General features: G+C 38.8%; 1 protein-coding gene across 4 annotated transcripts in view; it reads right to left on the reverse strand.

Moving 5' to 3' along the window:
- Positions 1-569: 569 nt before the first annotated feature.
- The window catches only part of srgap3 (SLIT-ROBO Rho GTPase activating protein 3), a 66,915-nt gene continuing 53,070 nt past the window's right edge, over positions 570-14,414 (reverse strand). Inside the window, exons 17-22 of one of the 4 annotated variants that reach the window (XM_087800157.1) lie at positions 10,098-10,325; positions 9,280-9,353; positions 5,855-6,035; positions 5,651-5,785; positions 5,274-5,589; positions 570-3,823 (exon numbers count right to left, since the gene is read on the reverse strand). In XM_087800157.1, the coding sequence (XP_087656283.1) occupies positions 3,386-3,823; positions 5,274-5,589; positions 5,651-5,785; positions 5,855-6,035; positions 9,280-9,353; positions 10,098-10,325 (1,372 nt within the window). In that variant the 3' untranslated portion in view covers positions 570-3,385. The remainder of the gene's footprint in view (positions 3,824-5,273; positions 5,590-5,650; positions 5,786-5,854; positions 6,036-9,279; positions 9,354-10,097; positions 10,326-14,414) is intronic. The other 3 variants (XM_087800156.1, XM_087800155.1, XM_087800158.1) reach the window with 3 other exon arrangements.

The following is a 14,414-nucleotide window of genomic DNA, read 5'->3' on the forward strand; positions in this document are numbered from 1 at the left end:
ATTCACCTTTGAATGTTTCTTATAAGTATTAAATTTAAAGATAAATCAACAAACTTTCCACTGGAGAAATGAGACATTAAGTTGCAGATATAAATGAAAAACCAGTTGAGAGAATGAAGGTTTTCCGGGGAAAAAGGAAAATTGGGTCTTTTGTGTAACGTCGTCCCTTATTGGACGTAAAGTTTTTTAACTCATTTTGTTTTAACTCGCTTTTGTTACAGAAATATACCTTGTTTCCACTGCCGACAAAAGTATAAGAACTAGTTTAAAAGTACTAATAAAATATATCCAAATTATGTTGTTTTTAAGCAGAAATATTGTTAAAAATACAGACATTAAATCAACTATTAAAAGTTTTTTTTAATGTTAAGACTTGTTGCTAATAGCAAAATATACTATTCATAAATGTAGATAATTTGAAAGTAAACCTTCAGTAATCAATGTAAGAAATACTTATTTATAAAAATCATTTAAGTTGTTGAAAAAGGAACCAGAACATCCTCATATTTTACTCATTTTGTAAATGACGGTAAAACAACTGTATGTTTGTGATTGTTTTTCTTTCTTGGATCCTTTCATTCGTTTTATTATTAGCATCTTGATATTGTAAATACATTAAAGGGGGTAAAAAACTTGCTTGTTTTCATCTGCAGTGAAATGTTTCTGTGAGTTGTACTTCAGGGCCACCATAGCTAGTTTATCTTTTCTCTGGAAACCTTTTTTTCCTTCATGAAATTCTGATCCAACCAAGTCCAAAACCTTCTTCTCTGGATCACCTTCAACAGTAAAAACCAGCTGGAGCTGAAATTTTCAAACTGTCTTTTGAACATGTTTTCTCTGCATTTTAGTCGAAAGTAAATAAAAGCCAAATAGTACTCCATATATATTCGAGTTAAAACCGGCTTCATGCTCAATCAAACTCCTAATACTTCTCAGTTACACGTCAGAAGTCCAGTATCATAAGCGATTTGTGCGTTATTTTAAAGGCACCACAGCCTGCTATTGTTACACAAGTCAGGTATCACAGAGAACATGCACAGACTCTTTGGGATGCGGACGAAGAGACTTGCAGCAGAAACACACATATGGTCACGTGACCATCACTCCATCACTAGAATACAATCAGAGCATGAGGAGACGTGAGAGAAATAAATCAACTGACTTGACAAGAACTCCACAGGATTCTGGATGAGTTTTTTTGTTTTTTTCTTCTTGCTTTTCCGAAAACAATGACGTCACAAAAAACCTTCGTACGATCGACCACTTTTCTGTACAGTCAGCGATGAAGGGAGATGCTTCTATGTCACCGAAAAGAAAGTGTTTTGGATCGAGTACTTCTCTCTCTGTTGTACACGTATCACAGGTTGTTGTTTATGTACAGACTCACCACAGGATTTCAACCATCAACACAATAACAAGGCGACGTTTATTCGTTTGATCGGGATTTAAACTTGTATTTGATCAAAAGCCAGAATCTCTTTGACGCAGCTTCGGTAGAGAAGCCGTAAGACATGAATGACTCAAGTACCTCTTCCTCCTCTACACTCCCCTCAAGAGTTTAACGTGTCAAATACACAAAATTCAAGTGACGTTATTGACGCCGTAGATGTAGTGCTGGGCGATGCGACTGGACGTCTCACATGAAACTCAATAAATCATATTAAGGTTTCATATTCTGTCTCTATTCAGTGAAATATATATATTTAATTAATGAAATACCAAATTATTAAAAAAAAAATAATAATAATCCAAACGCAAATATAGAACCAAATATAAAATTCAAATTAATTAGGTCCAGAAAAGTAGAAGAAAACCACAAAATATCCTTTAATTATTATACAAGTTGTTTTTAAGTGGTTTTAAGTGAAAGAGGTTGAAAAACGTTGAGAGATCTCACCTCAAAACATCTTGACATTATGACACAAAAGTCGTCACTATTTGTTTTGGTGTTTTGAGCTTTTCTTAAATGTTTACAACTGATTTTGGAAATTAAAATAAGAGAAAAAGTGTTGTTTTGTTTAAGGGTTGTGTTTTGTCAAGAATCTAGCGATACGATATGTATCATGATACAGGGGCAATGGTACGATATATCATGATACTGTAGTAACAAGAATATATTTGTAGTATTGTCGAGTACTTGACTCTGGTGTTGCAGTATTTACAGACCACATGACTCTTGATGAAGTCATAACTGCTTTCATTTGTTTTCAAATCAAAATATGTCCAAACATCAGCTTTAAAAGCTGCTGGACTCGACTGTATCCTCTCGTCCTCAGTCACCGCAGGGATCTCATGGGGTTTCATTGTTCTTTTAGCTACAGAGGACGTAATGACTGCTGCCATCTAGCTTTTGGAGGTTTAATTGCAAGAATATTTGCAATACAATTGTGGATAGAATTTTTCTTATTTTAAAAACACGGTATTGAAATATAAACCATAAAAGAACTGTGATAAAACATTAAAGAAAAATTATCTGAATGCCAAAAAAAATAAGTTCTGAATATTGAAACAGTATCGTAGCAGAAAGAAAAAATCGCCATATTAAAGTGTATCGATATTTTTTGTCATTCTATGGTGACACTTCCGTTATTAAAAGGGAAATTGACAATTCTTTTTTAGATTTTTTCAATAAATTTGGGTTTTTTTTCAGCCTCAACAACATCGACTTTGTTGAAGGAAAATAAATTGATGAGCAAAGTTCACTAGATGTTCATGTAACACTTTCAACATGGTTTGTGATAATTATTGTGTTTGTTTTAGCAAGAACCAAAAATGATTAAGATGACGTCAGAATGAAGTTAATATTTTCCAGTTTTAAAAACAGTCCAGAAATACTGAGGAGCCATAGTTCCAAACTAATTCTGGTCTGGACCGGTGACTCGAGCGCACAACACCGTGACAACTGAACAAACCTGAAACGACACTAAGAGATGCATAGCTGTAAACTCCAGTGCATCACCCAGCACTACCTGAACGTCTGTGTTAAGTTAAGGCAAGTAATCGAGTGAAGCATCAACTATTGCATGTAGATCGTCTGTAAAATAAAAAAAAGTTACCAGCTTCAGTGACAATTGAGGTAAGACTGAAAAAAGCATATATTCACTGAGGTAAGAGAGAAACGCTATCACTCCTCTACAGCTTCCCCTTCCCCACCGTATCGCCATGGCAACACGCTCCAGAAGATCCCAGGTTGTGGGCACGAATTCAGGCGGAAAAGAGATAAATCCGCATCAGCAAACATTTCCAGGAGCTCCGTCTCTCCCTCTAATCGACGTTTGATTGACAGTTTCTCCAGACCCTGAGGTGTGGATGTTGATCCTCAACAACTGCAGGATATTTCTGAGCGACGTCGACGAGTATTTACACGCTTCGGGTTCCACCTTCGCTACATGGTTCCGGACTTGTCAGCGGGGTCTCCGGCCAGGTTGAGGTGAGATCCGGCGACGGAGCCGTTGTTGGGGAACATCTTGTCGGTGGGGGTGACGGCCGGGCTGCCCACCCCGGAGGAGCTGGAGCTGCTGGAGCGGTGCTGGGAGCGAACGGGTCGCATGGGCGGAGGGCGGAGCTGAGCCCCCGCCAGGCGGGCCGACAGCGCCGGCTTGAAGGTGGTCATCATCTCCGTGGTGGAGCTGCTGCTGCGGCGCATGGCGGCGTCCGGGTCGCGGATCATGATGGTGTGCAGGGGGCTGCCGGGCTCCGAGCCGACCGGGTTCTTGAGGGGCTCCAGCGTGTCCAGAACCACGTCCGGGGCCTGTTTGACCGTGTTCTGGCGCTCCAGCTCCCGCAGCTCGTGGAGAGCCGTGGTCATGGTTTTCTCGATGTCCTGAGGGAGGAGAAGAGCAACTTGACTTTATAACTGATGAAGATGAGCCGTTTGAACCTTTTAATACCAGTTATATCTGTTATAGATTTATACAACATTTTGTTATTCATTTATTAGTATTTGATGGTTGTAAATTATATTTTTTATGAGCTACAAATGAGGGCTTTAGTCCGTTTTTCCAGGTTAAGTTACAGTTTAATATCAGCGTTTATTTAACATCACGCTCAGTTTTTGACTTTGTAATCACAGTTTTAATGGAAAATAAGCGAAAAAATACAAAACAGAAGGTTTTATCTTTAAATCATGACAAGTACTTTTAAAATTAAAATTAAATCTCAGATCATTTTGACTATTTTAAGTATTAGTTATATCCATTTTTCACTTTATTTCACTTTTTAATCCAAGTGTTGTTTATTATTTAGTTGTTTTGCGCTTGAGGGGTAGGATTGTAGATAAATAGTAACATATATCACTGCAATCAGGTTATTTAATAAAAATGTAATGTTAAATAATAAGTGTTTATAACTTTATTACCGACTTCTGTGTTTTCTAATGTTTATTGTTGTTGATATATATATATATATATATTTGATATTGTGTTTATTTTAGGATTTTATTTTGTATTAATTATGATTATTTATGATTTCAAATTATTATTTAATATTTTTAAATATATCTTTTATTATTATTTACTATATAAAATAATGTACGACTCACATTGTAACTTTATAGAAATAAAAACACTAATGTACTTTTCAGAAGCCCCTCTCTTGGTCTAGCTCCCTCTCAGTGAACGCATCCCTGCAGCTGCGTATTCTTCACACGTTACATGATAGGAAAACATTAAGTAAACAACATTTTTTTAAAACGATCTTAAGATCCTCAAGTTTCCCATTGTACCTGAACGCACCACCTGCTACCAAGTAGCTTGTAGCTAGCTAGTAAGCAGGAAATGGACAGATTTCTTAAAGGAAGCGAAGAAAGCTTCATCGAAAATTCGAAATTATAGATCAGCAAACAATCAAAAGTGACTTCAAAGACAAACAGAAAAATGGACACGATATCCTGAAATGTTTAACACATATTACATACTGAGAAGTGAATAAAAGGAAGGAAATACACTCTAAAAGTGGATGTTTCTTTCTATATTTCAAAGTATTGAATGTGTTTTACAAAAGGGTCCCCAGTTATAGGTTAACAGTGTTTGGGGGGGCTACGCATGTTGGAGTTTGGAAACGCTTGTGGTAACCAATCAGAGCCCAGCTTTTCCTCGTTTCGTTTCGACCCAGAGATCGCAATGTCCAAACTTCCACATTACTTAACAGGACAATTCTTCCTCCTTGACAAGACATTTTGACTTTCCACTAACTTTAGACCCCCCAGCAAACTGACCTACATTCAACCTCAGAGTCTGCAGGAAACCAACGCCCACTTTGACGACCGATCTCACCTCAGCTAAAGCCTCCGTCTCCATGGACTTGTGGTCCCCGAGACTGCTGTGCCGAGTGGCTCCTGGCCCTGGTCTCAGCGGGTACCCCTCAGGATGGCACTTCCTGTCAGCGAAGTTGATGCTCACGCCGCTGCCGAAGGTCCCGAGGCGGCGCTTCTCCGGGCTCTCCACGCGGCCTTTGCTGATGGACACCTTGTGGGGGCTGCCGGGACAGGCGGCGGCTCGGGGGGGCGTGTCCGATCCTCTGGTCGGGCTCTGGGTGTCGGGGCCACTGCGACGTCGGGGGACGGCGGCTCCGTCCGAGCGTAACCTGACCCTTGAGAAGAGACCGGATAAGTTACAAGTCGAAGCGCGTCTAAACACACGAGGGTACTCACCGTCCCGGGACCCCTCCTGAGACGTACTCGGACGGTTCACAGGGTGACGGGGCGTCGGTTTTGTCGTCCAGGAGTGGACCGCTGCTCGCTTCGCTCTCCGCCTTCTGGCTGAGGTTATCTGAGAAGGCATCGTCCCTGAGAGACCATGGCAGCTCCAGGTTAGTCAACAGTTCTGGCCTCGACCAGATCGGACGGTGGACTTACAGGTCTTGGACCACGATGTACTGATGGGGGATGAGACCGTCCACGCCGTTGTGTCGTCCCTCCCACCAGTCCTCGGACGCTCGGTGGTACAGCAGCAGAGACGCTCCTTTCTTGAAGGACAACTCTCTTGGACTTCGACCTATGTAGTCGAATTTGGCGATGGCTTCGATCTGCTCCACCTCTGGAAACATCAAGATGTGGTTTAGTGACAACGAAGATTTATCTTTTCGGTTCAAGACTATATTTGTTAGAAGAAAACCATCAGACTTCAATTGTAGCTAAATGTTCAAATGTTCTGCCGCAAAATCAAGGATTTAATTGACCTGAGGCACGGTTAATTTAATGCTATCGTCCTCTTCTGTGTTCTTTTTGGTTTTTCTCTATTCCTTCTGTGCTACTGGAAAACAGAAATTTCCCTGAGAGTGTTATCTCAAAGGGATCAATAAAGTGCAGTCTAAGTCTAAGTCTAAGTCTAAGTCTAAGTTAAAAACATTGTTTTACGAAATGATTGGATGGTTATATGTCAATCAAACTGAGTTGCCATTTGTCCCGCCCTCTTCCCATACATGTGGGACCGGTCAAACGTCAGGATTATCTTCATGGACTGACCTTTTAGATGGAAAGAAGTACAAATACAATACCATAATCGGCAAAGAAACTACAATTAAGTGCATTGAAGAAAAACGCTGAATCAGAAAGACTTCTGGACTGGTGACAACAAGATGTTTTGTGTATTTGCGTCTATGTATGTTTGATTGTATGCTGACGATGGTGTTCTGTATGTGTGTGTTTATAGCTTTTAGAGACTTTATGCCAACGTGTGGGTTTGTTTTTGAGCATTACTTTTATGGAATGAGGACTCGGAAACTGTATCTAGTGTTTGTGTTTTACTTATTACATTATTATTATTATTTTCATCAATAGTCACATGCTATTGTTATTTAAGAGAAAATCTGGTCTTTTTTCGAAATGAAACACCTTTTAGGCAGTTATAATCAATAGAAAAGATTATTATTATTCTTTTTTTTCTATGAGGCGGGTTAACAAATGTCTCCCGGTCCAGGACCACTGCTTTTTAGTACTATACATTGAACAGGTAATGAAAAAAGTGTTCCAAAAAAAAAGGAAAACCTCTACCAGTATTTTTGGGTATATTTGAAGGCACTTCCTTGAAACCTTTGCCCCTTATTGGCTAAATAATCTCTACACTTGTGGAGCTAAAATCAACCTTTTACCCAGCAACAGGCGCTAGATTGTTTTGTTTTTTTATCCTGTCTTTCCTTCTTTAGATATAAACTGTCGGGTACGTGTTAAAATAAAATTTTAAACGCCCAGGAAAGATGATGAAATCTGACTAACCACTCGAGGTCCAGCGTATGTCCTTGTTCGACCACAGACCCACTGAACCAACGGTGACATGGATATATGCAAACCATATGTTTGAGTCAATCTTCATGACACGATAGTAAAAAAAAATATGGGAGTACATTTGGATCCAGGGGAGAATTTTCTTTCAGTCAAGGGTCGTCAACTTGAAATAACCACCCAGCCCATCGCGTCACACTGTTCTACGAGTCCAAAAGATCCTAATCTCTGCCCAACAATCAGCCTTAAACTCATGTTCCAAGTGGAATAACAAAGAAAGAAAAGAGTCTGCGGTGGCGGCAACGATGAGGTTCTGAGATAGGAGGTCTGGATAAACAGACTACACACTTCACAGCCGCATTCTTTACGGCTCTGCTGACAGCTCTGGTGATGGTTGACCAAGTTTGACCATGTTTTGGCTTCTCCACGTCTGCGACGCTCACAGGAGAGCGAGAGAAAACACCGCCTGAAGGAGTGAATCCCTGGAGAACTGCTGACTAACGGCTGAGCAGGGAAGTGAGCGTGCATCGTAAGAATCCTTCGTCTACCAGAAGCACAACCGAACCTGCAGAGAGCTTTGGATATAAACCGAGCCTCAACCTCCAATAAAAACACGTTTATACGGCTGACACATGGTTTAATAGTCCAGTCTTCACCTCAAGCCTTTTCTTTGGTGCGGCACACAAGTCAAATCCTAATGTTAAATTGCAAAAATGGCTTTATATTCCATCTATCAAATACTAGACTAACCTTGGACTCACTCTAAAAGATGAAATGAGTGACAAAAGTAAGAATGCTCCTCCCATGATGCAACACTAATAGACTAATTCCTTGTACTATTGGACTTTATAATTCTAAATCTGGAGGCAGGAGCGGAGTGAACGTATCATGTATTCTATGTTAATCTTTGTATCCTTTTTGTGTGTTATTTTCTTTGATTCATGTTCTTTATACTTGCACTTTGTCATCCGTTGCACTTTGTTCTTTTGGTTGCCCTTTGTTCTTGTTTTTATGAAACTCGCTTCACCTTTATTTTATGTTGTGAACTTTAAACCAAATATTCCAGAGATCTCCAGAAGTATTTATAAAGTTTATCCATCAATTTATCCAACCAACCATCTATCTATCCATCTATCCATCTATCCATCTATCCATCCATCCATCCATCCATCCATCCATCCATCCATCCATCCATCCATCCATCCATCCATCCATCCATCCATCCATCCATCCATCCATCCATCCATCCATCCATCCATCCATCATCCATCATCCATCCATCCATCCATCCATCCATCCATCCATCCATCCATCCATCCATCCATCCATCTATCTATCTATCTATCTATCTATCTATCTATCTATCTATCTATCTATCTATCCATCTATCTAAGATGCGTTCGGTGAATTTACAAAATAAAACAATATTTACAGACTTTAAATCTCTCTTAATTCAAACAGGAAATGAAGGACAAGGCCGGACAAATGATGGTAAAGTTTAATTACCAATTCATCTCAAACTTCCCACTTTTAAATGATTAAAAATGTGTTTACTGTTAAGTATGTTCCACAACTGACTCAATTATTTTTATTTTGGATTTTTAATTCATTGGTTGAAATCCCTCACTGTCTTTAAATGCTTTGTTCACATCTGAAACAGATGATAGACAGATTTATAGTAGTATTTATTTTAAAAATAACATGCAAACACAAAGTTTTCAGCACAATAACCTGCGTAAATGTACCGACTATGGTTCGTCAATTTCAGATCCAAAAACAACAGGAATTGTGGGAGTAAAAACATGGACGTTGTCTTCCCTGCTTGATATAATGAAGGAGTTTCCAAACATGCCAAAAGCTTTTGCAGTTTTAAATACTTTTCTGAATCAAAGATGATTACATCATGTTAACAAGAGGATAAAACAGCCAGTTTTAGATGTTACTTGATGTAATTCTTCAAATCGGTCCAAACGTATTCATATATTTGAAGGGAAATTATATATAAAAGTTGAAGCAGACACACACATATTGTATCGTTGAAGGTTCACATGATATCTGACCTTCGTCACTGGTGTGTGGTTCAGTCCCATTATCAGCCTCGTCGATGGTTCCAGGTTCACTGTGAGGGCTGTCGCTGCAGAACAACACCAGGGCGTTACTCAGTATTTGTGAGCTGATGAAATATATGAAATACTTTGTATTGTATTTGGAGTACTTGGCAATGAGACGTAGAGGTGTATAGCGGCAAGAAGCTGGCGATTCGATACGTATCACGATACAGGGGCAACAATAAAATACATTGTGATACTGTAGTATATATTTGTATTTTTGTCGAGTACTTGACTCTGGAGTCGCAGACCACATGACTCTTGACGAAGTCGTAACTACTTTTATTTGTTTTGAAGCCAAAAATTTGTCCAAAACATCAGCTTTAAAAGCTACTTGAATCTACTGTATCCTCTCGTCCTCAGCCATTGTCGGGATCTCCAGCGATTTTATTGTTCTTTTAGCGGCGTAGTACGTAATGAATGCTGCCATCTAGCGGCCAGAAGTTTAATTGCGTCACAAAAATTGAACAAACGCATGATTATTTTAATGTTAACTTTCAATAAAAATAAATAATAATAATGATTTTACACTTTGAATGAACTATAAAACATAAAAAGATCTATCGTTATACTTACAATATGAGCTGTTCAATATCTAAACAGTATCACGATAACACGACTGATAACATGTTCATATGTGGTCATTAACGGCACAACAAGGAAATTAAAATGTAGTCGACAGGAAATGAATATTGTCGACACTATGAAGTATAGACGGAGAATAAAAATACTTCCAAACTGATCAGGGAGCAGCTGAAGCGTGAACTCACCAGTACTCTTCCCCGCCCGTCATGCACTTCTCGTACACGGGGCCGTCCAGCTCTCGAGGGCCCGGGAAGATGACCTCATGGTGGACGATGATGGTCTTGATCACCTCGTTGACGTGGGCCTGACACGCCACGGGGTCCTGGCCGTCGGGGATGGGCATCAGGGTGGGGCCGAAGCAGATGGCCAGGTTGTAGGGGTCCATCATGTTCTCGTCGCTGTACTGGGAGAGGCTGCGGGACAACGTGATCCGGGTCAAAGCTCGTCTCAAAAATCAGATTCAGGTTCACACCTGTCCACACTAACTGTGGGTGAAGTGAAAGAATTTGGCGGGAGTTTGATAGTCCCTGTTAAAGACGCTTTTGAAAAGTACCCCCTTGTAAAATGGGGCCACATTTGGCCCTTTAGATATATTGATGTTGTCCCCATGAGGTTGAAGAACCTCAGGTTCTCATACATAACAACAACAATACTTAATTTTATTTAAAAGCACCTGTTTAAGAACCCAGGGTCGCTTTTATAGAATACAGATAAAATATAAAGTGTATTAACCAATAAACTGAACATTCCACAGAGTACAATCTAACCTGGTAAGAAATCTGACCTCTAACCCCGAGTGCATGGAAAGTACCAGGCCACGATGTAAGTTTGAAGTGAGAATTAAAAGTGTGAAATGCTGACGAGTGAAAGAACAGGAACCATCAGTGCTGTGAAGAGGACCCCGAACACGCCATTCTCCAACCGCAGAACTTGTAGGATGACGGTCCATGTCTGGGTCAAAGGTTCACGTCTGGAGACACTGCTACAACACCCTAATCTGCCCAGCAACCTGACGTGTACCAACCCACAACGAGGTCCGGGTCCATGGAGCCGATCCGAAGCGCCCAAGCTCGACTGTATAAGAAATGAGTGTTTCTGTGATTCTGTCGTCAGTTGGTCGGCTGTATCTGAGAGTTCCTCAGGTAACAGTCGCTGACCCAGAATGATGTGCCTTAATCTCCTTCTGTTGTTAGAATAAACACAAGTTCTTTTAACGGTTTGCCTTCTGGTTCTCTTTGAGGTCGAAACAACGAACGTGCGGGAGATACAGCGGGAAACTGTACTTCCAATACTTTACAGAAACCAACAATAAAAATCACACAATCCAACAAAATCAGGAGCTGGAGGATTAAAAACAACACAATAAAACTAGGAGGTAACAACAGGTTGTGGTTATTTTGTTTTGTGTCTATTTATACTATCAATACTAGCATAGTCTCTCAATATGACTATAGTCTAGTTTCGCTTTTATACTCATTTTTGTCATTTTTCTTAATGTTTATTGGCCCTCAGAAAGTGAATATTAAAGAAATTGGAAGAAAAATGATTCCAACATCATATAAAAAGGAATAAAATGAGAAGTTATCGTACATTTATATTAATACATGACTGTATCCATCTATTTATTCATCCATCCATCCATCCATCCATCCATCCATCCATCCATCCATCCATCCATCCATCTGACCATCTATTTATTCATCCATCCATCTATTTATTCATTAATCTATACATCATCCATCTATTTATTCATCCATCCATCCATCTATTTATTCATTAATCTATCCATCATCCATCTATTTATTCATCCATCCATCCATCTATGCATTCATCCATCAATCCCTCCATCTATTCATCCATCCATTATCCATCTATTTATTCATCCATCATCCATCCATTTATTCATACATCTATCCATTATCCATCTATGTATTCATTAATCCATCCATCTATGTATTCATCCATCAATCCCTCCATCTATTCATCCATCCATCACCCATCTATTCATCCATCCATTATCCATCTATTTATTCATCCATCCATCCATCCATTTATTCATACATCTATCCATTATCCATCTATTTATTCATTAATCCATCCATCTATGTATTCATCCATCAATCCCTCCATCTATTCATCCATCCATTATCCATCTATTTATTCATCCATCCATCCATCCATCCATTTATTCATACATCTATCCATTATCCATCTATTTATTCATTAATCCATCCATCTATGTATTCATCCATCCATCACCCATCTATTTATTCATCCAAACATCCATCCATCTTACATTGATATTAATACATTACTGTATAGTTTTCACGCGACCGGCCCTCATGAAAGCCACTGTATGAAATGTGGCCCCTGTGTTAATTTAAACCAACCGCTGATTTAAACATTTTTTCATTTATATATTTCTTTCTTATCTCGAACCAGAAACATTTTCAAACTCTTCTGACAGAACACTGAGGTGTTGCAACCAGGAGACTTTTAATCTCTCCAGTCCTGGGTCTGCCCGAGGTCTCCTCCCATTTGGACATGCTGAGGATTCACACCTACATAAGTACTTCCTGTTTATGTTATATTTTTAAGCGATTATTTATTCATTCTTCTCTTTTATTGTCTGCTCCTCTAAAGAGGAACTCTTCTTATATGATGAGAACTTCTACACCACATTCAGTCGAGGATATGTCGTTATATTCCGACCAAAATACTTCCCACAGAACACGTTCAGTTCTGCTTTCAAGGTCTCATTTGAGAACAGAAGTGAAGATGTTTCTGCTTTTAAACACCTTTTTCTTTCAGTGACTTGTTCTCTCTCCTGCCGCAGACGAGTTTCATCCTGTTGAAACAATATCGTCTTTTTATGTACGACTGAAACGTGCAATTTGGATTTTTTGGGGAAATATTATTTGCAATAAAAATACACATTTTGAATATAGTTCGATGATTTTCAGGTTGTAAATTATATTTTAGTGTCTTTTAAAAAAGATTTTTTATTTTTTGGCAATAACCTTAAAAAAAAGGGATAAAAAACGTTTTTCTGCAGACATTGGTTTCAGTCACGTACGGGAGGATTCTTTTATTTATTTTTTTATGTTGTGTTTTACTTCTACATTTCATCAGATTCTACCGCTTGTGTGAAGATTGTTGCTCATCAAAGAGAAAGTGATGCTACAAAAGCTAAAAAAAAAACCGTTTTGACGTCTGGAGAAAAAAAACTCATTAAAATCCAACAGCAACTATTAAGTAGTATTTATTTATTTATAATTTGTGTCATATCATTAATGTCTAAAGTCTGTGGGGACAAACATTCGTCTTAGAACGGAACCACGATTATCTCAGTCATCTGCTTTTAATTCTTCTCTATTTTCACTCCTTGAGGTTAACAAATGTGTCCGAGCTGCAGCGTGTTCACCAGATACTGCTTTTGTTCGTCTGCCATTTGGACTGAGGGAGTAAAGTGATCTGGCGACTCGGCTGAACGAGACGCAAGAAGAGCAGAGAGTATGAAGTCACAGGAAGTGTCAGGTGGAGAGTTAAGATCCTGTCGAGACGACGTCGAAAGATTAAGTGAGAAAATTAGCGCTTTAACAAACGGTCAGAGCTTCAGGATGTTCTTAAATCCAACCTCAAAACATGATCCAACGACTCTTTAAAAAAATGAATTTCCTGCGGACAAACGAAGATGTCTTTTATATCAATGTAACTTATCCAGCATTTTGAAAGCAGTATTTCTAGTGAAGGTTCTGGTCATTTGGGAGCTTTTTAACATCTTAAATCTTAATTATGTTTTATTTTAACCCTTGTGCTGAGTGGACATGTTTTTCTTTTGTTAGTCAAGTTTTATGCAGCATTTATGATGAAAATTTGATGTCACAGAATAAGTTACAATCTTAGTTTCATTGACATGTCATCACCAGATGCAACACTAATAGACTCAGGGACACGTTCATTCCTCGTGATATTAGACTGTTTAATTCGGAGTTTGGGTGCAGTTGTTGAGTGAAAGTATCATGTTATTCTATTCTATGTTAATCTCCATCAATCCATCCATCTATTCATCCATCTATCCATCCATCTATTTATTCATCCATCTATCCATCCATCTATTTATTCATCCATCCATTTATCCATCTATTTATTCACCCATTCATCAATCTATTTATCCATCCATCTATTTATCCATGCATCCATCTGTCCATCTATTTATTCATCATTCATCCATATAATTTTCCATCCATCATCCATCCATCCATCCATCTATTTATTCATTTATCTATCCATCATCCACCCATCTAGTTATTTATCCATCTATCATCCATCTATCCTATCCATCAATGCATCTATCAATCTATTTATTCATTCATCCATCCATCCATCCATCCATCCATCCATCCATCCATCCATCCATCTATTTATTCATCCATCCATCTATTTATTCATTAATGTATCATCATCCATCTATCCATCCATTTATTCAAACATCTATCCTT

This window comes from Callionymus lyra, chromosome 10 (genome assembly GCF_982586985.1).
Source record: "Callionymus lyra chromosome 10, fCalLyr1.hap1.1, whole genome shotgun sequence".
NCBI classification, from domain to species: Eukaryota; Metazoa; Chordata; class Actinopteri; order Syngnathiformes; family Callionymidae; genus Callionymus; species Callionymus lyra.